This window comes from Poecilia latipinna, unplaced genomic scaffold (genome assembly GCF_001443285.1).
Source record: "Poecilia latipinna isolate Pla-1442-1.1 unplaced genomic scaffold, P_latipinna-1.0 Scaffold126, whole genome shotgun sequence".
Lineage (NCBI taxonomy): Eukaryota > Metazoa > Chordata > Actinopteri > Cyprinodontiformes > Poeciliidae > Poecilia > Poecilia latipinna.
In genome coordinates, this window is record NW_015112742.1 from 195,992 (window position 1) to 220,950 (window position 24,959).

Genomic DNA, 24,959 nt, shown 5'->3' on the forward strand with positions numbered 1-24,959 from the left:
GGGCCGAGCAGCCTGGCATTGTTGGAGGCCGGTTGCTATGGCAGCATCAGTGTTTATTTATCATGGACTACCTCAGAGAGGGAGAGAGAGATATTTTATGGTTGTGGTGGGGGGTCTGGTTGAGACTTGAGGGGTTTTCAGCTGGGTGGACGGTGTGAAGTCCGTCAGGAGTTGGTTCATTTCCGTGGTGGTAATTTGTGAAGTTTTGGAGAGAGACTTGCAACCAGAAAGTGGGTGGGTTTGATTCCAGCTCCCATCATCTCATGTGAATGTGAGTGCTGCTGGGTGAATGTGGCTCTAGCATAAAGGCTCTCTGAGTGGTAATTAGGAAGCTCTGCATAAGGTCAGTCCATTTACGACTAAAAAAAAATGCTGTCGGATCGAATCAAATGACAAATAATGCATTCCTTTAGTTCACCGTGTCCAAAATGTCCCTGCTGAGGATCCATCTCTAGCAAAAAGTTCAAATTGTCTTAATTAAAAACAAAAACAAAAAAAAAATGCAGTAATAAGAGCTCCTTTGTGGCAATTACTGGAATTACCACATGACCACGTCCTATTTTCCCATGACCAAATCTGCATTTTTCAGCAAAACCTGTACATAAATCTGTTAGATGTGTGAAATGTCTAATTGATTAGAGTTTTTGCACCTGCGTAGTCTTGCGCTGAAAACATAGAAAAACCCAACTTCCATTCTTCAGCTTATCTGAGGTCATTTCACATGGGAGGGAACCTTAGACATTCCTCTTTCCACAGACATCGTCCAGCTCGTTCAGACTGGATATTTAGTCCTAAAATCCAACTTTTAATTTAATCTGTTAAGCAGGAGGAAAAAATAACATTTTTTTGATCATAATTCTGCTGAAAGACCCATTTATGACCCATATTTCTGCCGGAGGCAACCTGATGCTTTTTTTTTATTTATTTTTTTTTTGTCTATTTATATAATTCTGGCATTTCAAGTAGTTTCTGCTTCCTTGCCAGGTTCTCAAGATATTTGGAAAACAAACAGGCCCACAGCATCACAGACCCATCCTATTTAACAGCCGGCATGAGGCTGTTCTCTACACTGACACACCTATAGTTTGTTGTTAAAAAAATTCAGTCTTATTCTTTACTGTCTATTTATTTGTCTGTCAGAAGTGTCTATCATTGTGGAGGGTGCTAAAATGAGGCAAAAACATCAGCTGTGTGTGTTATGAATAGTTTTGTTAATTGTTGACATTTAATTATTTGTCTTTTATGAGCCTAATTGCACAAATAAATCAAACGGATCTGGTTGTATAATTAAAATCCTGCATAAGAGAGCTTTGTGCGGTTTGCTTAATGTCCTCTAGTTAAGTATGTTCTGTTTTATTTGTTTTTTATTTCCTGGTTTTCAGACTTCAAGCTCTAACAGAATTGTCCGTTGCCCAGTAAAGTGTGCGTGTGTGTGTGTGTGTGTGTGTGTCTGTCTGTCTGTCTGTGTGTGTTTTTCTCTCCTGCTAACTGTACTTTGTTCCCCTGCTGTGATGCTTTGTGGTCAGCTGTGTTCAGGCTTTCAGAGAACTGGATGAGTCACAGTCCTGATGTTTTTTTTTCATTTATACTAACATTACCGTTGCAGCGGAGGTGAAATGTCATTTATGTTGGTGCTCGAAATGAACAGATTGTCTCGTTCCTCAATTCCATGTTGAATACATTTCCTACTTGACGTTAATTAAACACCATGTTAGTTATATTTTCCTTACCTTTGGTTAGTCATATAAAAAAAACCTGTACCTTGTTTCCTCAACAAAAGTGCTGTCAGTATGTTGGTTGTGCATACTCCCAACAAGTCTTGCATTCATTTGGTGTAACATTATTATTATTAGAAGTCTTAAAGCTCTAGAAAGATGCCGCTCTTTGTGCACAATGCCCGGCCACACAGCAGGGATGATAAAGCTCCCGATGTCAAGTAAAGCATTAACTGACGTTCACACCGGCATTCAGAAATGTCTGTCCTTTCATTTCTGAAATAAAACATCAGCCTTGCTCGGTTTCACACTCTGTGGCCCTTCAGTTGAAATATGTTCTGCTGTGCAACACATTTCTTTGCACAGCTTGTCGTTGAGGTATGCAAAGATTATCAGCAGTAGTTAAGTAATTGTTGGTTATTATGCCTTGTTGCCACAGAGGAGTGTAGGATTGATGGATCAAAGAGATGTTAAACCCAAACGCCTAACGTGGCGTCAGGCTACAGCGACGAAAAAACTGAAGCACTATGTTGCAGGCTGATGTTTTTTCTGTAACCTGGTCAATGGACTGTGTTGCATGGTGCCAGTAGCTCCACCCTAACCTGCACCTACTGTACTATTGTCCTAAGGAGCTATGACTGAAGGGGGCACAGGCATGATGTGGTACTGGCTGGTTGCATGAGCCGCTTTTCCAATGGAAACAAGAAGAACTTCAACACCAAACAGTGGCGTTTTCAGTCTGACTTGTTATGGTGCATTTGACCAATTTCTAAGAAAGATAACCCCTTTGAATTTCCGATTGGGGTGAGTTGAGCTGAAAATTGTTCCATTAATAATTTTATTTTTTGGTCGGAAGTTAAATCTGTAAACGGGAATGACTATTTGACGCTTTGAAAAACCGTTTTCAGTGCCAGTCGTAGCTCAGAATCAGATGGGAACATCAGAGTCAGCAGATCTTCATATCTGGACTGCAAGCAACAAATAACAACTGACTTAGCTGTCCATTCCTGTTCTGACTGCATGACTTTTTTCATGCACCCACATACAAAAGAAGACCAGGCACTCGTTGCCTAAATCATCAGAAGTTGTTTTGTTTTTCAGAGAAAACAACGGGTCTAACAAGCAGCTTCCTTTTGAATAGGGGTTTGACCAGTGAGCCGTTACCATGGATATGATGCAGATATGATGCTGCTCTTCAGAACAGCAAGTCTTTGCTCCGAAGCTGCAGTTGTGCTTCACGCTCAAAATGAAAGCCGGAGCCAGTCAGAATTAGTGGGAGGCATGTCGCTGAGAGGGTTCTTTATTGTGTCGTGGAAAAGAACATCTGGAGTCAATTAGAAGGAGAGGATGACAGGATGCCTGCTAAGCAATGGATTTCCATTCAACTTGATCAGATTTGTGTGAAAGGAATCTGGTGAGCCATTGCACTTTCAACAGTGCTATTTAGTTTTGTTTTGTTTACTTTTTATGACGCCGTTAGACGTCTATTGCACTCTCAAGAGTTTCTTTGACTTAGAAAGAAACAGGTGCTTATTTCTGGCTAACGACTGTAATTGTTGGGAGGAAAATTAAGCCAACTTCAATTTAATCCGTTTGACGAGTACGTACACGCGGGCGGCCAAGTCTAGATCGAAGGAAAGGAGCATAAATTTAAGTAATTGCACACACAGTTGGTAAAACTCAGCATCAGCCAGTGGAGCCTCCTCTGCATTCCCGTCTCCAGCTTAGAGACAACATTAGCAATTACTCATGACTTCTGTGTTGCTTATTTATTTATTTATTTTTTTCTTCAGCTTCGTCACCTTTCCAAATGTCACCGTTTTCTGATTGCGCATCCAGACGCCTGTGGTGTTGAGCTTGCAGTGGCTGTCCAAATGGTTTTCTATTTTTTGTCCCTCTGCCACAGCTGACTCACTGCTGGAAAAAGTGAACTTCCTGTGGTGGTTCTGAAAGCTCTTTGAGAATGAAGTGCTGGCTTTTTGGTAGCCTTATTTCTGTAGAACCGTTCTGACTGACTTTCTTTTTTTTTTTTTAATTTTCTCTCGCCGGCTTTCGCTAGTTTCTCCTGCTTCTCTATTCCGACTTAAAGTACAGTTGTAATTGTTTTTTTTTGTTGTTGTTTTTTTAAGTCGGTGCGTTGTTTTTTCATAGGTCATCCTCTTTTTATCATGGTTTCAAAACGATTCCGTTGCAAATGATCTAAAAACGGGGAGAGAGGCAGCTCTTGGAATTAAAGAAATTTAACTGATTAGTTTCTATCTTTTTGACACTATCTTGGTTGTCACTGTGGCTAATTTGGCAGTAAACTTAAACTGCTACTATTTTTGTGACTTAAGGCCAAAGACTTTGGGCAAAAGTCATTATGGACGTTCAGTATACACTGAACTGTTATTATCAGGAATGAACTGCTATCAAAGTTTGGACCGACGTCAGTATCTGACATTACTATTGTTGACCAGCATATATTTGCATATTTACTTATTTCACACAAAGTATATATATCAAATATTTCAAAGAAAAATCCAGCTTGGGAAGCTAAAGTATAACCTAGCACGGCATTTATTGGCTGGCATTTGCAAAGCAGCCAATCCGGTAGCGCCGTTTAGTTTTCTCTGAGCTGATTGGTTGAACACCCAAGAGCAGAGATGTTAGCTTTCGTCGTAGTGCAAAGACACTTTCCACTGTGCATAATCATTTATGTTAAGGTAAACTCAATGTTAGGCTAACTGGTATCACCAAATTTCCCAGTTGTGAGTTTCCCTGTGCTGCTCTGTGTCATACTCGTGTTGGCATGCAATTACATTTTTTTAGCATGTTGCATTTCCTATCTGATCACATTTGGATTCTTATTGCAACAAGAAACGGCTTCATTGCCATTCTGTAGCACTGACTGATATTATCAGGTTTAACTTGCACATTCATCTTCACTGAGTCCTCCGTGCATGATGCATCAAGAGTGAGGAAATTCACATTTAGCGTGCAGAAATGCACATTTATGCCTGTAATGAGTCTCATCAATATGAAGGATTACCAGTAACACTTCCAAAAGGAGATGTAGAAACTGTTAGAAATTAGAAACCGCTATAAATGAGCGGTCAGCAGTTTTAAATGTATGCAACGATTGGACGGGAAAGTGTTTAATTTTAATAAAGAGAAAATAATAGCGGGGCTCTTTTAAAATGAGCCACTATTTTATCATCTTTTTTGTAAATACAACTGATTTTATTGTTGAAACTTGTTTTCGTATCAACACAGACAGATACAATTATACGTGGATGTTAATATATGCAAGGTAAATTAGCCTATATTGTGTGTCTAACTACTATAAATCGGGTAGCTGTTCTCCAGGCCATCAAACCTGTTTATCATCAGGTAATTGGTGGCAATGATTACCATCACCTGCTGCTTTTTCAGCTGAAGCCACAAATCTGTCCTTATTTTGAATGGTTTCCTTCAATACTAGACCTTGATTGGATCGGATTTAGTCGGTTTTCAATTTGGAATAACTCCAGCCGAATTTAACTCTGTTAAAACGCTACGTTAAGTTGTCCCGATCCTCACCTGTTGGGATGCATTGGTTCAAGCATGTTTGGTTGAAGTGCTTCAAAATTGACTGGCGTCTCTTTCAACACTGCGACCAGTGTATATAGTTATAACTGGATGCCATCTCTGGATATTTATAAATGTCATATTTCTCTGTGTGCTATAGAAATATGTACTCTCACATTTAAGTAACTGGTTGAAAAGTGCTGCTTTTCAGGCGGAAACGGTGTAACTGATCCGTGAGTCATGACTGCTGGGGAAGCGTCGTCTCATTGCTCATCGGTTTTAATTAAGAACGAGGAACTTCTTAATTAAAGAAGTTCCTCATTCCTCGCAGTGAGTCAAAATACTCACTGCGATGGGCTTGAGGAATGCTTCAGTTTGAGAACAAGCGTATTTTTGCGGTTTCCAGTCGTTCCGTCCACGTTGAATAACGTATTTTAGCTGCTTTACGTCCTTTGATTTAAAGTCTAGGTGAAGTTTCTTAGCATTCTTCCCAGTTCGATGACTCTTCCTTGACTCTCTGCTGCCACCAGAGCTTTAACTCTCCTGGCGTTTGGAGCGGCTCTGTGATATACAGTGACAAGAGTGTTTGTGGAGATCCAGTGTCTTCGCCGCTGCTTTTGTTGCTCTGGTTTGTTTACTTTGTTGTGGTGCGAGAGTTTTAAGGGATCCTTTGATTGCCTCAGCCACAATATTTATCCTTGTGTGTTTGCGTCTGTCTGAGGTTCGAGAACGTTGCTTTTTAAGTTTCACATGTTGTGTGGTTCTTGATTAAAGAGGGTTTATCGGTCGACGTCACGTTGCGTCAGCAGCCACTTTAGTGCGAATGTCGCCTGCAGAACGTACGCCGCAAATACATTATTCTGACTATTTAAACTATTTACAATTAGGCTAACAAAATAATTGACAACTTGCCACCATTGCAGATCACCTCTCTTCACCCAGCGCAACTACAGCGCGCAGCTTTGCAGCATCTGCAGCTATCAGAGGTTTTATTTTTAGCACTTGGCATTTGAGGCAAATATTATAGGTGTAGGTGTTTATGGAGATGAATGGAATGCAGCGTGATACGCACGCAGCTTTACCCAGATTAGGATGTAAAATACATATTCAAATATTTCCTGATATTGTGGCAGACGAGGTTTCATCTCATTAGAAAGGCGAAAACACTGCTGCGTTAATCCCACCTCCACCTCCACCTAGTTAATTTTCCGATTCTCAATCCTCAGGTACGCCCAGCCATGATCGAGGACAAGGGTCACCGTGTGACCGACTACTTTGTGGTGGCGGGCCTGACCGACAAGTCCACGCCCCTGGAGCAGGACCTGTCGGAAACCAAGTCCAGCGGGCCGAAGGCGCCCATCACCGACCTGGCTGTCATCAACAGGTCCGCCGGTGAAACCGTCCCGGAGGGCTTCACCTGCATCGAGAACACCTACAGCGGCCAGCCGGCCAACCTCAACCACGGCAGCCTCAAGAGTCCAGAGCTCTTCCTGTGCTACAAAAGGGGCCGGGGGAAACCGCCGCTCATTGACATAGGGTGAGTCAGGAATGTGTTGGAAGCTTCTAGAAAGTTCATATATGTGCAGTGGCAATCGTAAGGAATTCATACCTCGCTAACTTTAAAAAATGTTTTCACATTCTCATGTTACAACCACATATTTCAATTTGGTTTATTGAGATTTGACTCTTTGTTCCTGCAAAGGAAACGCAGCATGGAGAAAAATCACTGGGACAGAAGCATGGACTGCCGTTGGAGATCAACGTGTATTTGTATCAGAATGGCCCAAACCAAAATCCATCTGAAAATATGCAGCAAGATTTGGAAAAATTAAGCTTTGCACAGTCTCTCCATCCGTCCAACTGACTCCAAAGAACAAAGGACCCACAAATTGACGTGTAAACAAATCCCAAAACACTTGAAGTGTGGTTTTTACAAAGTATCCACCCTGCATCCACATAAAGTAGCATAATTTCGTGCTACTTTGTGTGAGGCCGTCCCATAAAAAACACCCCAAAATACATGCAGTTTTGTTGTTGTAACATAACAAAACTCCAGGGGTTCGAACACTTCGACAAGGGGAACGATGCAGAAGTCCTAAATGTCTTTTTACAAATAAACGCTAAACTTTGGGGATGGTTCATCATCTGTTCACACAAGAGTGTTTGGAGTTGCTTATCAGTTTGAAATATCTTATTTTGCTTTATTCTCTTTGTAAAGAAAATCAAAGTGAGTCATGAGTTTCATATTGTGGGGCAAGTTTGGCAATGAATCACAGATCACATTCAGAAGAGCAGTTTTTTCAGCTGCAGGTGACAAAAAGTGTTGCGGTTCGGTTAATATTTCCTTCCGATTTCATCAAAGCCTTTTCTTTCGCAGCCACACCTCTCTGTGTTCATTTGCCCCCTTTTTTTAGGGGACTTTATGTTCAACCTCATCACCTGAGTAAATATAGATTTCCTCCTACAAAGGAGAAAAAATGTAATCTTCCTTTTCAATCATAAATACCGCATCAATCAGTAAAGACCAGCTGTGCTTTCAGAATTTACTCGGTCTTATTTGCCGTGTGGAGTTGAGGTGGCAAATAAATTGAAGCACATGCCGGATACTTCACGTTTTCAGTGGGGAGAATTAACCTGTGACTGATTTGATAAAGGTGATTATTGTTTTATAGTAGAAAGCTGTTTCAGGAAGTAGAGTAGTTTGCCACTCTGTGGTTACCACACTGTGGGTTCCCTGCCTTTTCCAGGGAAACCAGGAGGGTGCCAACAGTTTTTTTTTTTTTTTTGTCTGTCTTTGCTTTCCAGTAACTTCCCAAATTAAGCAACTACATAGCTATTTTGTTATTTTTAAATAACACTGCAGGACAAAGCAGCAGTTTTGGTTGCAAACATAACATTTTAACCCCTGTTCAACTCGTGTGGAATATCACTGTGCTTATATCTGAGTTCATTAATAAAACAGTCTAACCAAAATATTAAAGATTGTGTAGATACTTGTGTTCAGTGGTGGCCACTCTCATCAAAGCCATAGTTTAGGGATTATCTGGAAATGTTGGTGTGCTTTGCAGGATTTAGCGCTTTTGGGATATAAAATAAAACAATGTCGACTCCCCCAAGGAATGTGAATTAACTGAATTCAAGCTTGTTTAAAAAATTTTAAATTTTAACTAGGCCTCCTTCATTGAAGAAAAAGAAATGTCACTGATTGATTATTTATGTGTTTTAAGCCACTTTCAGTTTGTAAGCATCGTGAATCACCAGTGGTGGGCACCGCTAACTGAACATTATTTGAGCACTAATCACAAACATTACTTTCCACTAACACAGTCTGTACACCAACAAGGTATTTAGTGGAAGCTAATGCTGAAGCGCTTAATTTAGGAGAAGCTAAGTGCGCTAAATCTTTTCAAAGTTAGCAAAAATACTGAAGTGCTAAATGAAAAATTAGCTCTGCTATTAGCAGATCAGGGTAAATGTGTTCACCACTGTGAATTACACATTGTTGCTCTTGAACTTTGAGTTGGAATTGCAAAAGTGTGTTAGTTTTATGGGGTTGGATTTTACTCTACGTATGTTAGAAAATATAAGTGTTGCAACAGAATCATTGGTTTGCTTGTCATTTAAAATCACATCTTTATTTTTATTTTATTTTTTTTTGCAACTGAAAGCTGTCCTTCATGCTCATTTCAAATGTTATGACAGACACTTGACAGCTAAAAAGATCAGTGTCGCTCATTTGTTTTGAATTATAACCGCAATTTAAAAGTGACATTTTTGTTGTGTTGGCCTGATCTCAATGTTTTCTTTTAATCTCATTTCTCTCAGTTGAATTAGCCGAGGAATGAGTTTGCCTGGTCTCTGAAACTGCAGTAGCGATAGTTTGCACATCCTTTTGGAAACAATAACATTTTTTTCCCCCTGAACATTTGGAATTTAAAAGAACAACAAACTACAGCGTAATTTGTGGCCCTCTCAGTGGCACCAGACATAATTTACTCAAACTGTAAGGTTTTGTACCTCAAAGAGAAAATGTTGGGCAGAGAAAGATGGAAGGAAAATTTGAGTTCTCAGGGGGAGGAAGCTGCATACAGACAAAAACTAATACTCTTTTCATTGCTTTGATTTACTTTTTATAGTCTTTATAGCTGACAATTGTCAAACCGTCTCGTTCTTCCTTGAAAGAGTTTAATTAAATTTTGCAGACGGTGAATCATTCATTCCTCCGTCTGCTACCTCTGCTTTGAGGGAAGCGTTCCCAGCCCCGGGGCTCTGGAGCATCCCGTTCTGCCGTGCCCATTAGAAGCACATTTTTGTTGCCTAGATGAGAATTTGTTGGCAACTGTTCCTTCCTGGCCTCTTTAGGTTCGTCCTGCACTCTTTTCAGGATGAATGGGGCGTTTCAGGACCTTTATATCTGCCAAGGCTGGCTTTCACGCCGGCTTACGATGACAAAAAAAAAAAGTGTGTTTTGGTCTCGGTGTAAGAGGGGATGCTGTAGGATCTTTTGGCCTCCCACTCGGTATTGTCCAGATGGAAAGAGAAGACGTGAAGCATGCCGCTATAGAAGCCCACCAGGCATGTAAAATATCCAACACAGTGGGGCTCTGATTGCCTTCCTGACTGCATGTAAGATGGATTAAAGCACAATATTTGGGCTGGAGGTGTTTAAAGTTTTTGTTCTGTTATGAGCAGGATGGGAGGATCTATTAATCGTCCCGCTTGAACGAGTCAGTGGAAAAATGTCTTAAATCACAGAGTCAGGAAACAAAAAGCTACATTAATTGGCACATAAATGCCTCTGCTCTTCATAAAAACCCCAATGCCCGTTGGTCGGTGGTGTGGTGGTCAACGCCGTTTGCTGCTTGTTCCTCTTGCTCACAAGCGTCTTTCTGATTTCAATTACTGCAGCGTGCTGTATGAGGGCAAGGACCGTCTGATCCAGGGCTGCGAGGTCGTCCAGGCCACGCCGTACGGACGCTGCGCCAACGTCAACAACAGCTCCGCCAACTCGCAACGCATCTTCGTCACTTTGCGCCGCGCCCCTCCGGTCCAGCCTCAGAACTCCCTGGCGGTGACGGACATCTGCGTGATCATCAGCAGCAAGGGCGAGACACCGCCGCACACCTTCTGCAAAGTGGACAGGAACCTGAACTGCGGCATGGTGGGTCACAAGCACTTCTCGCCCAGCCGACCGTTTCCAATAAAGTCTCGAGGGAACTGATGGAGGAAACTCCGCTTTTAAATTCTTTCAGTGGGGTTCCAACGTGTTCCTGTGTTACAAGAAGTCGGTGTCAGCGTCCAACTCTATAAGTTACAAAGCAGGTGAGTGATTGTGATCTCCCGGATTCAGTTTGAGGCAATATGTCTACAGGAGTAAATGCCTTGTTTGTAGTGATTATAAGGTTGGTTTGGAGTCGGGTAAAGTGTGGGACTCCCAATTGTTCAAACCTGTAAAAATTATTATTAAACTAACTCTCAGTAGACGTTCCCACAGCAGGCAAACGCAGCCCATATTCTGCTTTTCTTTCACAGCAGCAATTCTGATCTTTTCAACTCAAGAGAATCAGATCTGTGCCGCCAAGTGTCTCCAGTCTGAACGGTCTTGTTGCATTTAATCTGACTTTTTCATCATTCACACGAGACACGAGACATGCATCAACGTTCTTTTATGTTATTTTATGCAAACAAAATGAAATGATTTTTTTTTTTTTCCCCCAAAAGTAAATATGTTGCAACACGTTGTACTTCTTGCAACACATATATTTGGTGATAAGTTAATGTGGCTTAGTGTAAAAGGGAGCAGCCTTTTCTGCTATATTAAACCAACTTGATGTTTTCGTGCCAAAGCTCCGGCGAGCAACACTTTCACCGTTCATCTCTCACAGCTCCTCATTACAGCTCGCGCTGTTGTTGTCAGCCTCATGTGACATTTTTACTGACTGAACCCTTCCTGAGCAACTTGCCCTTTGAAACGTTATATTGTGCGACACGCGTATATAAAAGAACGTCGACACAAACACGCCCGTGCAGCCCCGGCTTTATCTTTCTGGGCCGGCTGTCTTCCTGTGAAGGAGCTGTTTATTCTACCCGAGACGACTGCACTTCCCTCCACGCCCTTAATCTCAGTGCCTGCAGGTCTGTCTGCGTGTTTGCATGCTGACACAGGAAGGTTTGTGTCTTGTCATAATGGCATCTCGCCCAGCACTCAAGTCGTCGAAGTCTGTCGTCATTTCCTGAAATCAATCCAGAATAATTGTTCTAATGACTCACAGTAAAGACATTTGAGCTTTACGGTGTTGTTTTCTCTTTTCCCGAAGTTCTTTTGGATCGGGTGAGGGAATGAGGAACCCTGTCTGACCTGCTCTACTTCATGATGTTATTGCATCATAGTATTACAAGTCCTTCTTTTTTTTTTTTTTTCCTGCAGGTTTAATCTTTCGCTACCCTGAAGAGAACTATGAATCTTTTCCTCTGTCGGAGTCTGTACCTCTTTTCTGTTTGCCAATGGGTTCCAAGATCGAATGCTGGGCGCCGAACACACGCGACCCTCTGCCGGTCTTCTCTACGTTCGTCCTAACCAACTCTTCTGGTGAAAAGGTGGGGCAGATTGACGCGCAGTAATAAAGAATGCCAAAACAGAAAATCCCCACATTTTGTTGATAATTCGTCCCCCTTCCGCCGTGGCAGGTTTACGGATCGGCCATCCAGTTCTACGAACCGTACCCCGTTGATCTCCTGAGCGAGAAGCAGAAGGTCCAGCTGGGTCTGCTCACCGCCGTGGAGAAGAAGATGATCCCCAACCGCGCCGTAAACACCAACAAATGCATCTGTCTGCTGTCCCACTGGCCCTTCTTCGAGTCGTTCCGCAAGTTCCTGATGTTCATCTACAAGCTCTCGGTCTCGGGCCCACACCCACTGCCCATTGAAAAGTAAGGAGTCCAGTCGGTCGTTATTTAGGCGTCGTTGGTCGCATCAAAGCAGAGCTAATTTGTTTTATCTATTTATTTTTTTATCGTCTCCATGTTTTCCTCTGTAGGCACATCTCGCACTTCATGCACAACGTGTCATTTCCTTCCCCACAAAGGCCCAGAATCCTCGTCCAGGTGAGACGCTTCCTTGCATTGATTTCAGTCATAAACAAGTCATCAAGGAATAGCTGGAAAAAGAAACAACGTTGCCCTTTAAAAGCCAGAGCTGTTGACCTTCAGACGTGTTTTCCTACAAAGTTTTTAAGAATGAAATTCAGAACAGATGTTTTTACTACTTTCTGAATTAATTGAGAATATAACTGTCCTAAAATGTCATGCTAAAACAAAACTGTTTTTCTTATTTCTCAAGAACGAAGTTACTGACCCATCTCTCTCTATGGACAAGTGAAAATCCTCCAGCTTATAGAAAAAAAAAATAAAATAAAAAGAAGAAGAAGCAGTGATGCATCTAAAGGTTTCAGGATAGTAGCTGAACTGGACAGGGGCAGCCCTGCTTTTAGACTGCTAAATCATCCATTGCTTACTTTGAGCGACCTTTCTCCCGAAAACGTTCAACGATTATTTATATTAGAAGCCGAGGAGATGTCACACTGTGTGAATGTGTCGCACAGCTCTGCAGTAAACATAATTTGAAAACAAACTGCAGAGTGATGCAGCAAAAAATAAATTTAGCTTCTGCAGCAGCTGTATTACGAGTCCATCTCCATTCAGCATGTTGCATGGTAGATTGGTTTGGACTCTTGAAGAGCAGGAAGTGGACCAACTGTACGGTAGTAGATTACACTTCCTGTTACCATCTGAAGTCTAAAAGTATCGGCTCTTATTAATAGGAGACGTACCCCTGCAGCTGCTTCCTGTCTAACTGCTTCGATAACTTGTGTAATTTAATTTAAACGCATCACTAATGGTAAAAAATGGCTGACTGTGAGTGTTCTTCCTCCAGTAACTACGTCCACACCGAAGAGGGTTGTCAGTGTGGCACCCATGCATGGAATGTTGACAGATTAGGGAATAAAATCTGATCGTCAGTTTCTGTTCTTGTCTATTTGATCTACACGTTTTTGGCTCATTTATTTTCATTTTCAGCACTGTTATTATTGTAGTGACTTTCTTTTTTACCTTTTATATGCCCTACAAAGGTCATGTGTTGTAATATGCCGTCTTCAAAGCTGTACAAATCGTATTCCTACAAATAGAATATTTTCTGTTTTCTAAATGAAATGTATATCAATAATAAGTTTATTGATCCCAAAAGCAAAGACGAGTTTTTTTTCTTTTAGTTTTTCTTTTGTGGCACTGTTGCTTTCAGACAGGAAATGGCCTCCATATGTGGGGTGCCAGCTGTGCCTCTACGCCACCTGTGCTACACAAATGTGATTTTAACATTGTTTCCATACTTTTCTAATATTGACATTTTCTCTTGTGCAGCTCTCGGCACATGACACTTTGATACTGTCTCAGCCCGTGTGCACTCCCTTACCCCTCAGGTACGACACATGTACGCAGTCACAGAAAAAGCAGACAGGAGAAAAAAACATAAGAGCAGTATTACCAGTGAAGGGACTCGAAGCTAGCAGGCTGTGGACGACACGGCAGGATTCTTGGATTGATGAATTGAATTTGCAGTGGAGTAAAAATCCAAAATGTTCATTCAGCTGTCAGGATTATTGCTTGTATCTTTTCATATTTTCCATCCTTTTCTGTTCATGTAGTTTTTCTTTTCTTGGCCTCCCCCCCCACCCCCCCACCCCCTCCATCAGTGGGGCAGATTACGGCACTCTGCTGATGAATCTGGGTGCAGAAAACTGCGCCACGCTGCTGCACTTTGTCCTGCTGGAGAGTAAGATCCTGCTGCACTCGCTGAGGCCCGCCGTGCTCACCGGAGTGGCTGAGGCTGTGGTAGCTGTGAGTAATCTGCCAATTTTTTTATTTTTTATTTTTTTATTTAATGCATGAAGGAAAAAATAATAGAAACGTAACTCAAGAAAATTGAAGAGCAAAACTGAACTGAAACACGTCGTTAATGATGCATCAGTTCGTTTGAATTGAGCCACATGAGTAATGCTCGTCTTGTTTCCACTTTAAGCATCGGCATGACTGTTTTACAGAGTTACTGTGCATTTGTCATGGTTTAAAGAAAGTCTACTCTCTTTCTAGTTCTTTGTGATAAAGAGAAAAATTCAGCCCTCTTTTATAAGAATATAACATTTTTGTGTTTCGCACAACTGTAGACAAGATAACGCTCAAAAGTGTTCGAGTTAAATTATGTTAATATCTGTTGCTTATTGACGGTATATTAGTAAAAATGTCTTGCACTTGGGGTAAACAGGGTAGTGATGTCAAAGTAAAGGAGTGATTGCTACATTCACAAAAAAGAAAGAACCTGACAAAGAACTCTTTCTATTGGGTGAAATGGTCACAAGATCAGTAGATCATAACTTCAGAGACCAGTTTTTATTAACAGATGTGTTTTCTGGTTTTATACGTAGGTAATTTTGAACTTTAATATTGTTTTAAGGTGCATAACAACACATTTTGTTTAAAAAAATAAAATAAGTGAAAAAAACTTTTTTTTTTAAAGCTGCTGCTCAATGCCGCTCTGAAAATTCAAGAATATTCTGGATCTTCAGTAGGAATTGCTCAATATAAGGAAAATCTCCTGCTGTGAAGTTATTATCCAATATTAAAGTTACAACACCAGCTGCAATTCAATCACGTTTAGCTCACTTTCCTCCTGGTCTCCATCATCGCCATGGCAGCGCCACTCGCTGTGAGTTTTAGCATCCTGCCAGTTACATTTAATGCTTTACACTGAACATACGGTTTTGCTGTTTCCAGCGTTGTTAAGAGAAGGGAGTGTGTAATTTCAGCTGATATCCTTTTGAAAAATCACACGTAGCCTTTTGTTGCTTGTTTTTTTGTTGGTTTTTTTTTTTTCAAATAGTTCTGATGTTTCACAAGCAAGTTAAACGTTTAACATGTTTGTCTGCATTTGTGGCAAACAAATGCAGACAAACATGCATCCGTTTGTCTCTGAGGTCAGCAGGTCGACACAAGTTGACTCGCTGACCTCATTGCATGTTTTTCACATTAAAACAAAACAAATAGTGCCTAAATAGAGATAAAACACATTTATTTAAACTGTAACTTATTTGAATGTTTGACTGAAATCGTTGTTTTGAGCTAATCGATTTAATTCTCGTCCATTTTAACAGTACTACAGCTCATGTAACAATAAAATGACATGTTGATGTTCTGGTAGCAGTTTAGCTCTTTAACCTTTGCCCTCTTAGCTGTCCCCCCCCCTGCTCCCCTCCCCGTCTAGTTCCAGGACAGAACGGTGTGTCGTCACGTTAAACGCCCACTACTGGTCACACAACCTCCAAAAATCCACCTGTTGCTTTAAACCAGTTTCATCCAACCAAACCTAAAAGAAGATGCTGATCCAGCTGTGTTTGGAAATCAGCGATGTTACAAAATTTACAATCTACCATCGTGTTTAAATAACGTATATTTCGAAGCCGTCTGTTTTCATAAGCCCTGGGTTTTGTCTCTTCAGATGATCTTCCCCTTCCAGTGGCAGTGCCCCTACATCCCGCTGTGCCCCCTGTCTCTGGCGGGCGTCCTCAACGCGCCCTGTCCGTTCATCGTGGGTGTCGACTCGCGCTACTTTGACCTGTACGACCCCCCGCCAGACGTCGTCTGTGTGGACCTGGACACCAACACCATCTATCTGTACGTGGAGCTCTGATTATTTCATTTGCAGGAGGCTGCAGCAAACGAGTTCAGCCACTTTGATTCCTTTGGATCAATTTCCTTCCAGATAAAAAAAAAAAAAGGGAGATGTCTCCTTATGCGACACGCTCTTGTTTTTCAGCTCGTGTTTAATCGTTTCGTCGCTGTGTAAAAACCAAAGCGCCGTTTGGATGTTCGCCGAGCTTTTCTCTTACTTCTAGCTGGCTGACTCTGTGGTATTTAATGTCACAGGTCGGATGAGAAGAAACACAACAACTGGAAGTACCTCCCAAAGAAGCCCTGCAAGAGTCTCGTCAACTCGCTGAGCAACTTGCACCACCAGCTGGTCACAGGTGCAAATGACACCCCAAGCGCCTCTCGTTTACCAACCAAAGACAAAAAAGAAACTTTTGAAATCTTTTTAAGGTTTGCTGTATCTTAAGACCGTGGTGTTCTTGAAATGCAGCAAAAGTAAGTTGTGTTGCTCATGGCGGCATGTTAGAGTAGCTCTGTTAGTCTGAATTTGTTCTGTAAACTTTTATACACTGAGGCGATTTTTGGAGAGTTATTTCCTCTGGTTTCGGATTCTTAGCAGCTGGAAAGATTCTTCATTTAATCAGTGGAAACGGCCAGTAAATGTAGCAAGTTTACAAAACAAACAAGATGAGAACAGAAGAGATTGTAGAAGTTGAAAACATGACACAGGTGTCAAACTTAACCTGCTTATCCTCTGAAGGTCTGTCGGTTAGTTTAACTTAACTTAACAAGATCTGCTTCTAAGTTCAGATCAGAGGTTAAAACAGAATAAATGTATGTTTATAGTTCCTGATGTAAATGTCCCGAGTCAAATTCACATCCCATTGTGAAGTCATTCTAATCCATTAATCATATTTACTAAACAGAGTTTGAGTAACTATGATCACAGCACCATGTGTAGCTGATCATATTTATTTATCTGCCACTGCAAAACAACCTGCACTTTACCAGTTTTTCATCTCCTTTTCTGACTTTTCTCTCATAAATAAGGGCGTTACTCTCTTGATAAAGCTGTTCTCACTTGCATATTTCGCTGCGTCAGTTGTCGGGAAAACGGAATTAAAGTGAAATTTTAGCTCATATTTTTTTCATAGCAACCATAAAGAGGCCAAGTAAAGCTATCGAATCAAAGTGAGTAAAAGTGTGGCGTCATCGGATTCTTCCTGGGTTTTCAGTGGCAGTTCGCCAAACGCCACACGAGGACTCGGCTTTGGACCTGACCCCCATCGACGCCGACTTCACGTGGCACAAGACGAAGATGTCCCTGGAGATGGAGATCCAGGAAGCCTTCTTGCGGTTCATGGCCTCCATCCTGAAGGGCTACCGCTCCTACCTCAAACCCATCACCCAGGCGCCCTCCGAGAAGGCAACGGCCGCAGACTCCCTTTACGACCTGCAAGGTAAGCAGAGGGCCTTCAGCAGCCGGCCCCGCCAGGTGTCATGAGGGTTTATTAATTGATGCTGCTGGGAAAATGGCTCCCGGTTGGTTCCCTCTTCCCGAACCACGAATCGATCAACAGGCACCATCCTTTTTTTTGTCTGCTTCAGGGTTGCAACTGATGATTATTTTTGTAATTGACTATTCTGTCAATTGTTCTGACGATTAATTGATTAATCGGTCCAAAAAAACACTACAAAAACACTATACATTTTTCATTTTACTTCTCAAACCTTTTTTTTTTTATAAAATATTAAAAAAGTCATTTAAATAGTCAAATAAAAAATATTGCATTTTTGCATTTTTAAGTAACAAAATTGTTTTATTGCCTAAAATGCAATAACACATCATTGCTTTTGTGAATTTGAACCAGGTAAAGCTAAGTTTTGAGTAAAACTTATCTTAAGTCCAAAATGTATATTTATTTTGTGCGGTTTTGGCTTAATTACTGTGTTCTTCTTCCAGCAAACTGCTTTTTTCTTTTTGAGTCTGTATACTCCATTTAACGATTAATCGATTACTAAATTAACTCACAATTACCTCAATGGTCAATTAATCACCATTAATCCAGCCTCTCTAAATATGCTGCCCTTTAATTGTTCGCTGATGTTTGCTCAACATTTCAGTGAAGATGTTTTGCGTTTCTGAACGAAACCCTGTCCTGCGTCTCCCTGCAGGTTTCCTAAAAAGCAGAGACCGCGCCCATCAGAAGTTTTACTCCCAGCTCACAAAGACCCAGATATTCATCCGTTTTATCGAGGAGTGCACCTTCGTCAGCGACAAAGACACCGGCCTGGCCTTTTTCGATGACTGTGTGGAGAAGGTAACCGCCAGCTGCTGGTATTTCCCTTTCCTGCCAGGGATGCCTTTGTTTGATGTGGCTTTATTGGTAAAATAACACCGGGACGTTTGGGGAAGGGAGCGAGATCGAGCTTCCTCTGATTCATTCTTTTGCCTTTGCTATTTTTCCTCTTCTTGCAGCTTTTTCCCTTTGATAAAACCACCGACAAGAGTACCAAGGTAATGTTTAATCACACTTTCCGCAGCCGGTTTTCCTTCTTAAAGCCTGGTCTGACTTCATCCTTTAATCCTCACTAGAATCAAACATGCACATTTTAGTGATTGCAAAAGCATTTTGTACGACAACACTGCGCAGAAAGGTTTGCTATGCTAATAATTAGGTATCTTCTATGAAAAAATGGACTAGAAATTACTTAGATGGCAGCTAAAAAAAAAATTCCTGATTACTTTAAAAGGATAATATCTGGATCATTGAAAGCAAAACGTAAAGAAAAGCGTCTGCAGATCTTTCTGATATTTAAGGACTTGAATGTTCAGAGTTCTCGGTTCTGATCTGCTTGCTGTCTGGGCTGCAGGTTGAAGGAGATTCATCTGAGGACACCAAACTGCTGGAGCTGGACGAGTCTCAGAAGAGCGAGCACACGGTTTTCGTAATGCCTCCAGAGCCTCCGGCCGACAACGGATCTGAACCTGCCCCTCGATACACGTAAAGCTTTACGGCCTAGCATTGCTAAAACCAAAGTTTAAGACCAAAATGTTGACGTGATCTGATCGACTGGCTCCATTTTTGCAAAAATATATTTTTCCCAGTCAGTCTTCTTGGAATTTCCTTTCCTTTCTTACTGACTGTGTGCAGCAGCAGGTGGGGGAGGGGCATTGCTACTCTATATTGCATACAACAAGAGAACATTTCAGTCACTCTATCACTTATAGGATGGAAAATCTTATTCAGTCCCTCCAGTTTTTTTTATGGAAAATCAACAGATAACCTACCAGTACATGTTTTTCTGCTAATGCATAAATGTGATTTTACTGATAAAATAGTTCAAGTGACTAGCCCCCCCTGCTGGTGGAAGTGTTTCTTACTTTTACTTCTGCAAGTTGTAGTCTGTGGTTAATATGACGAGAAACACAAGATCAAGCAACTTGAGTTCTTTAGAGAATAAAAATGTTTGCGTGTCCGATCTGCCTGCTGGTTATATTTCCTCATCTCTCTCTCTCTCTCTTTTTTTTTTTTTTTTTTTTTTCCTACATTTAGATTTTGGACGGGGTTTTAATGAGGAAAAAATAAATATTGCAAAATTCCATGCAAATATTTCTAAAGCGGCAGCACAGAATTATGGATTTGATTGCAAAAATAATCACTGAATTCTGCTTCGTGATAAAATGTAACTCTTGAAGTTTGAAACCAGGAGGCTTTTCTCCCCCTCCTCCCTTGTGACGTTAATGTTCTTCTTTTCCAGATATAAAGGTTTCCCCAGGCTGCAGCTGAGTCTGTTTGACCGGCCCAGAGAGTTGCGTCCTGCGCTGAGCACCAGAGCGGCGGGGGCCAGCCTGTCCAGCAGCCCTGCACTGCTGGCCAAGAGAACCAAGCAGGTACTTGCACAGCAGACACTGAAGCGCTTTTGCCACTTTTGAGGCTGTCGAAACTCAGAACGCCTTTTTTTTATATCCCTGTTTAACAGGAGATTAAGCTGGCCTGCAAGCTGGCGAAGCGTTTCTACTCCAACCCGCCGCAGTGGGCGCGCTGCCTGTTCAGCCACTGCTACAGCATGTGGTTCATCTGCCTGCCTGCAGGCGTGCGGCTGGCCAAGTCCAAGAGCCGAGCCATGCAGCAGGCCTACAACGTGCTGCTGAGGATGAGGGCCACCGAGGTGGAGATTCTGGACGAGGTAACCGCTCCGTTCTCATGTTTGTTGAAAGTAGAAATCGGATGGATGTTTAACGGTGCGGCTTGGTTCTTTGTGTTTCCGTGTCAGGTGTGCTACAGAGTGATGATGCAGCTCTGCGGCGTGTGGGGTCTCCCCGTTATGGCCGTGCGAGTCCTGGTGGAGATGAAAAAAGCCGGAGTTCATCCCAACGCCATCACCTACGGCTACTATAACAAGGTTTTATTTCTGAAGAACGCTTCATGTGCTTCGCAGATCTCTCCTCGTTTTTGCTGAATCGTCCCTCCGTCCGCAGGCCGTCCTGGAAGGCCCCTGGCCGAGTCGAAACCGCAGCGGCCACTTCATGTGGACCAAGCTGCGCAACGTCGTCCGTGGAGTGGCCCAGTTCAAGCAAGTCCAAAATCACACATCGTCCAAGAAGAAGACGCCCACGATAACGACCACAGGTGAGAAACGAACGTCTCTCATCTGTTCTGTTCAGGGACGCACCGATTGCAGCTTTCTGGCCGATCAGCGATCTTTAAAGGCACATTTTATTTTTTATTTTTTTCCGCCTGAACCATTAGGTGTAATCCTAATTTAATCTGCTTCTGTCGTTTTTCAGGTCTGGGAACATATGGTAAAATGAAACTGAATGTGGATTATAGTTTGATTTTCCAGAATTTTCCTTTTCTTTTTTTTCATTGTTCTAAATGTCAAAAATCTAAACTTTCATGAATGCAATCGTTTCCACTTGGATTTATTAGTTTGGAGATGCATTAACTTTGATTTGCCCAATCACACCTGGATGAACGATTAACACTTTGTGTTTAAGTTTAGTTGGTTCTCATGCTTCCTGAGTGAACACTCATTCAAAAAAATTATCATTTTGCTGTTTGTTTTTCATCTAGAAATCTAAATTGAACTTTGCCTTTGGCTCTTAAGCTTAACAAACGCTACAGCTGCTATTTTAGTAGTCGGACTTTGAAGAAATGAAGGTGATCCAAGTTAGTTTGGATGCAGTTTTTCATCATTGTCGGACCTGCAGATAATAAGATCAGGAAGTAAAGTTCACGCTCACGCAGACAGAATATGCAGCAAAATGCTTGGAGGAAGAGGGGAATCTAGAAATGCGAGTCTGGAAAAAGTGACATTTTTTGGAGCCCTATGTAATGTTCCTTATCCTCCTCCTCCAGCTGCACCAGGAGAAGAGTCCGGAGCCACAGATGCTGATAATCTGAGCCACGGAAGCGCTCACAGCTCCAGTGAGGTGAACGGCGAGGAGCACAACGAGGACACAGCAGACGGCTGCAACACAGGAACTGAAGGTCTGGACCTCTGAAACCTGAAGCAAGTTAGAAAAACCTGTCCAACCTTTAAATGGATAAAGAAAACATGAAGATACTATGTTTTAATATAGATGTATATTTTAAGTTTTGACTGCAGCCTGGTGTTTTCTAACAGGAAGACAGTCTGATCAAGGATACGGTTCTAAGGATGAGCTGCACCAGGAGTTGGCAGAGCCTTCACCTACAGAGGAGCATTCAGCCGGCCAGAGAAACGCCGATGCAAAGAACCTTGACGGTAAAACGAGCTGCTTTTCTCAGCCCGATTTAACTTTGATATTCGAGTGTAAATTAAGTATGGAAAGAGAACATGGAGTCGGGCAACATATTTAGTTTTCCAGAGTCTTTGAACAGGAGTTTTATGGACCTCGTGCTCCTCCCTGCCTCACCTTTAATGTAAAAGATGCACACAGTTACTGTAACGCTACATGTAGCATTGATTTTTAGATGCACATTCGTACACGCGTCTTGTAAAATCAACATGTTTCCACCAAAACTAACTCCTGTTGATTCAGGGAATGGCCATATTGAAACGCGGAATCCACCTTACAAGTCGTAACTGGGCGTAGCTGCTTTTGCTCCCAGTTAGAAATCCAACTTTGGAGTTGATTTATTTATTTATTTTCTGACTGGGATGCCAGAATTTCTCAGTTCCGACTCCAACTGGAACGCAGCATGACCCGTCAGTGTTTGTTTTTGCCTCCAGGTGGCGACATTGCAGGCTCAGTGGACAGTGCAGTGGCCGTGGCAGAGCCCCTCAGTCCTGTCGATGTCCCCTCACCCGTCCCCAGCATTGTTAGGCTCTCCACTGGAAGCTTTGATGGTGGCAGGGAAACCAGTAAGTCAGCTTTTGTGAACTATTTCAACCTTTGAAGCCATAAAGTGATTTTAATTATCGCAATTTTAAATTGTTTGCAACCCTGTAGAGCCCGGCAAGCTGTTCCGGAGTCTCAGTAAGACGGACAGCGTGTCGCTGCCGGATCCTGACGCCTCGCTGGCAGCCGGGGACGCCCCGCCGCCGTCCCAGCATCAGCGACAAAAAGCCTTCTCGGAGCGCAGCTGCAGCTTCAGCGTCGAAACCCGCGCTGGGATGCTCCTGGAGCAAGGCGTGGACCACATGGCCAGCCAGATGGGCGCGGACGCCCGCATCCTGGCCGCAGTGCTCTCGGGGACTCAGAGTCCGCCGCCGTACAACAAGTCTAAAGGGCTTTTCGAAGACCTGGAGGAAGAGCCAGGGGAGGATAAAATCCCTTCAAAGGAGGAGGCCAAAGGAGACGTTAAAGATGAGGAGACAAAGGTGAAGGTTACCGAGGTCAAGAAGGGGAAAAGAGAGAGGAAGCAGACAGAGTCAAACGAGGAGGAGTCTGGTGCGCGAGCGGCCACGCTGGAGAGGGCCGACGTGGAGGCGGGGGCCGACCCGCTCTCCCTCATGGTGTCGGCGAATGAGGAATCGGCGTCCGTTAGCAGCCAGGATCCCCCGCGCTCCGTGCCTACCGTTGTGTCCCGCAACCTGGCCGAGGAAATCGAAATGTACATGAGTCTGAGGAGCCCACTGGGGTCGAAGTCCTCCAGCATGGAGCTGCAGCAGGGCCAGGGGGACGCCTCCGACGGGAACCAGCCCGAGAAGCCTCTGGAGCGGAGGGCCAGCCTCCCCGTCCCTCCGGTCAAAAGCGCCGGCAGCTCGCCGGCCGACACGCCCAAACGCAGCCCGAAGACCGTCACTCGCTCCAAGACTTTCGCCGTGAAGACGAAAACGTCTGCGAGCGCTACGGCGAGCCCCGCCCCCAAGTCCTCCTCGCTCACGGCGCTGGTTAAGTCCTCGCAGACCGGATCGCTGGGATCCGTCATCAACACCTTTTCGGGCATCAAAATGGACTCTTTGCTGTCGGGAGCCAAAATCGATGTGCTGAAGTCGAGCATGAAGCACGCGGCGAATGTGGGCAGTAAAATGTGGGGGGCCATGGCGTCAGCCTTTACTTACTCAGACGACGAGGTGAGTCCCGGAAAACAATCTTCTTCTTTGCTATTTAATTTGGATTGGGAGCCACTGAATACTAGCTGCACTAATCTTGCTATTTCTTTTAAAAAATAAGATGTTAAAAATGGTTTAAAATACAAACTCCATACTCATTTCTTTTGGTTTTGATAGTTTCATTGTGACGCTTCCTTCACATGTAGCGAGTAAATCATCTGACCATTCACAGCAAGAAAGTCTAAACCTGAGAATAGATTTAACGCTGTTTTATCACAGTTGTTGTCAAAGAACAACTAGATATTAGACAAAATTGCAATCCATCAAATGTATTTCTTCTCCCAACTGCAACATAAAAAAGTGTCTTAATTTTGACTTTTGGCGGCAGGATGAGCAGCCTCAGGGCGCCGGCGGTTTCCCAGGCGGTCTGGATGAGCACATGTTGTCTTCACATGATTTGGACGAGAGTCCCGAGAAGAGAACCGTCTCCGGTCTGGTCGCCAACGGCCTGAACCAGAGCAGCACCAGCCTGGGCAGCAGCAGCGGCAGCAGCGACACGGGCCGAGGGACGCAGCAGACGCGTGAGCACGGCTCCGTAGAAACGATAGCAAAATGCAGATCCGTTCGGTTCATTCGGAAGGTTTAAGTCGACGCCGTGTCTTTGTGGCTGCAGATGCAACTCCGGGGCGCGCGGGCCGGGGCCCCGACTCCGAGCAAGGCTCCTCCCACCACGCCTCCTCCTCCAGCATCTACCAGAACTGCGCTCTGGAGGTCCGGCCTCCACAGAAACGCACCCGTCTCTTTAAGAACGCTTCGTCCTCTGGAGTAACGACTAAAATGTTTCCGCCATCAGGTGCTGATGTCCAGCTGCTCCCAGTGCCGCTCCTGCGAGGCTCTGGTGTACGACGAGGAGATCATGGCAGGCTGGACGGCGGACGACTCCAACCTGAACACCAGCTGTCCGTTCTGCCGGACGGCCTTCCTCCCGCTGCTGCACGTGGAGTTTCACGACCTCCGCATGACCCCCGAGTACGACCCCCGACCCACCGCATGACACCGCTTGAACGTAGAGCCAAAGGTTGAACTTTTCACTTTTCTTCTTTCAGTTTTTATATGAATCCGAGTGCATCCGGAGAAAGCATTCACAGCAGCAGCACTCAGCCCACCGCCAGCAGCTTGGCCGACATAAAGACTCCCGACCTCATCACTTTCTCAGAGGAGGAGACGAAGGAGACGCCGGACAATCGTCCTGCAGTTCATAAGAGGTACGGCGAAACGTGAAGGTCGCCCATGAAGCTGTGGGTGTTAAACCTGGAGATGTTAACATATTGTGGGAATGGGATTTTAGTGCGGAAACTGGACCATGTCATGTCCATCTGTCCTTTGTCGGTCAATCCAACCCTCAACTTATTCATCCGTTCTTCACTTTGTCCATCCAGCCTTCATTTTATGTCTGTACATCTCTCCTTATATTTACCCATCCACCCTCCATTTATTCATCCATCCATCT

At 43.4% G+C, this 24,959-nt stretch overlaps 1 protein-coding gene across 4 annotated transcripts in view; it reads left to right on the forward strand.

Annotated features, from left to right (window-relative positions):
• Positions 1 to 24,959, forward strand: part of dennd4c (DENN/MADD domain containing 4C) — a 42,838-nt gene that overhangs the window by 10,045 nt on the left and 7,834 nt on the right. For 2 of the 4 annotated variants that reach the window (XM_015028490.1, XM_015028491.1), the window contains exons 2-27: positions 6,491 to 6,801; positions 10,173 to 10,425; positions 10,517 to 10,586; positions 11,692 to 11,861; positions 11,952 to 12,193; positions 12,301 to 12,367; positions 13,682 to 13,740; positions 14,014 to 14,158; positions 15,813 to 15,988; positions 16,241 to 16,341; positions 17,200 to 17,424; positions 18,140 to 18,285; positions 18,444 to 18,482; positions 18,839 to 18,969; positions 19,727 to 19,859; positions 19,949 to 20,155; positions 20,243 to 20,371; positions 20,448 to 20,598; positions 21,328 to 21,459; positions 21,593 to 21,715; positions 22,184 to 22,315; positions 22,404 to 23,470; positions 23,838 to 24,030; positions 24,123 to 24,220; positions 24,303 to 24,478; positions 24,556 to 24,714. In XM_015028490.1, coding sequence (XP_014883976.1) covers positions 6,503 to 6,801; positions 10,173 to 10,425; positions 10,517 to 10,586; positions 11,692 to 11,861; positions 11,952 to 12,193; positions 12,301 to 12,367; positions 13,682 to 13,740; positions 14,014 to 14,158; positions 15,813 to 15,988; positions 16,241 to 16,341; positions 17,200 to 17,424; positions 18,140 to 18,285; positions 18,444 to 18,482; positions 18,839 to 18,969; positions 19,727 to 19,859; positions 19,949 to 20,155; positions 20,243 to 20,371; positions 20,448 to 20,598; positions 21,328 to 21,459; positions 21,593 to 21,715; positions 22,184 to 22,315; positions 22,404 to 23,470; positions 23,838 to 24,030; positions 24,123 to 24,220; positions 24,303 to 24,478; positions 24,556 to 24,714 — 4,823 coding nt within the window. In that variant the 5' untranslated portion in view covers positions 6,491 to 6,502. The remainder of the gene's footprint in view (positions 1 to 6,490; positions 6,802 to 10,172; positions 10,426 to 10,516; positions 10,587 to 11,691; positions 11,862 to 11,951; positions 12,194 to 12,300; positions 12,368 to 13,681; positions 13,741 to 14,013; positions 14,159 to 15,812; positions 15,989 to 16,240; positions 16,342 to 17,199; positions 17,425 to 18,139; positions 18,286 to 18,443; positions 18,483 to 18,838; positions 18,970 to 19,726; positions 19,860 to 19,948; positions 20,156 to 20,242; positions 20,372 to 20,447; positions 20,599 to 21,327; positions 21,460 to 21,592; positions 21,716 to 22,183; positions 22,316 to 22,403; positions 23,471 to 23,837; positions 24,031 to 24,122; positions 24,221 to 24,302; positions 24,479 to 24,555; positions 24,715 to 24,959) is intronic. The other 2 variants (XM_015028492.1, XM_015028493.1) reach the window with 2 other exon arrangements.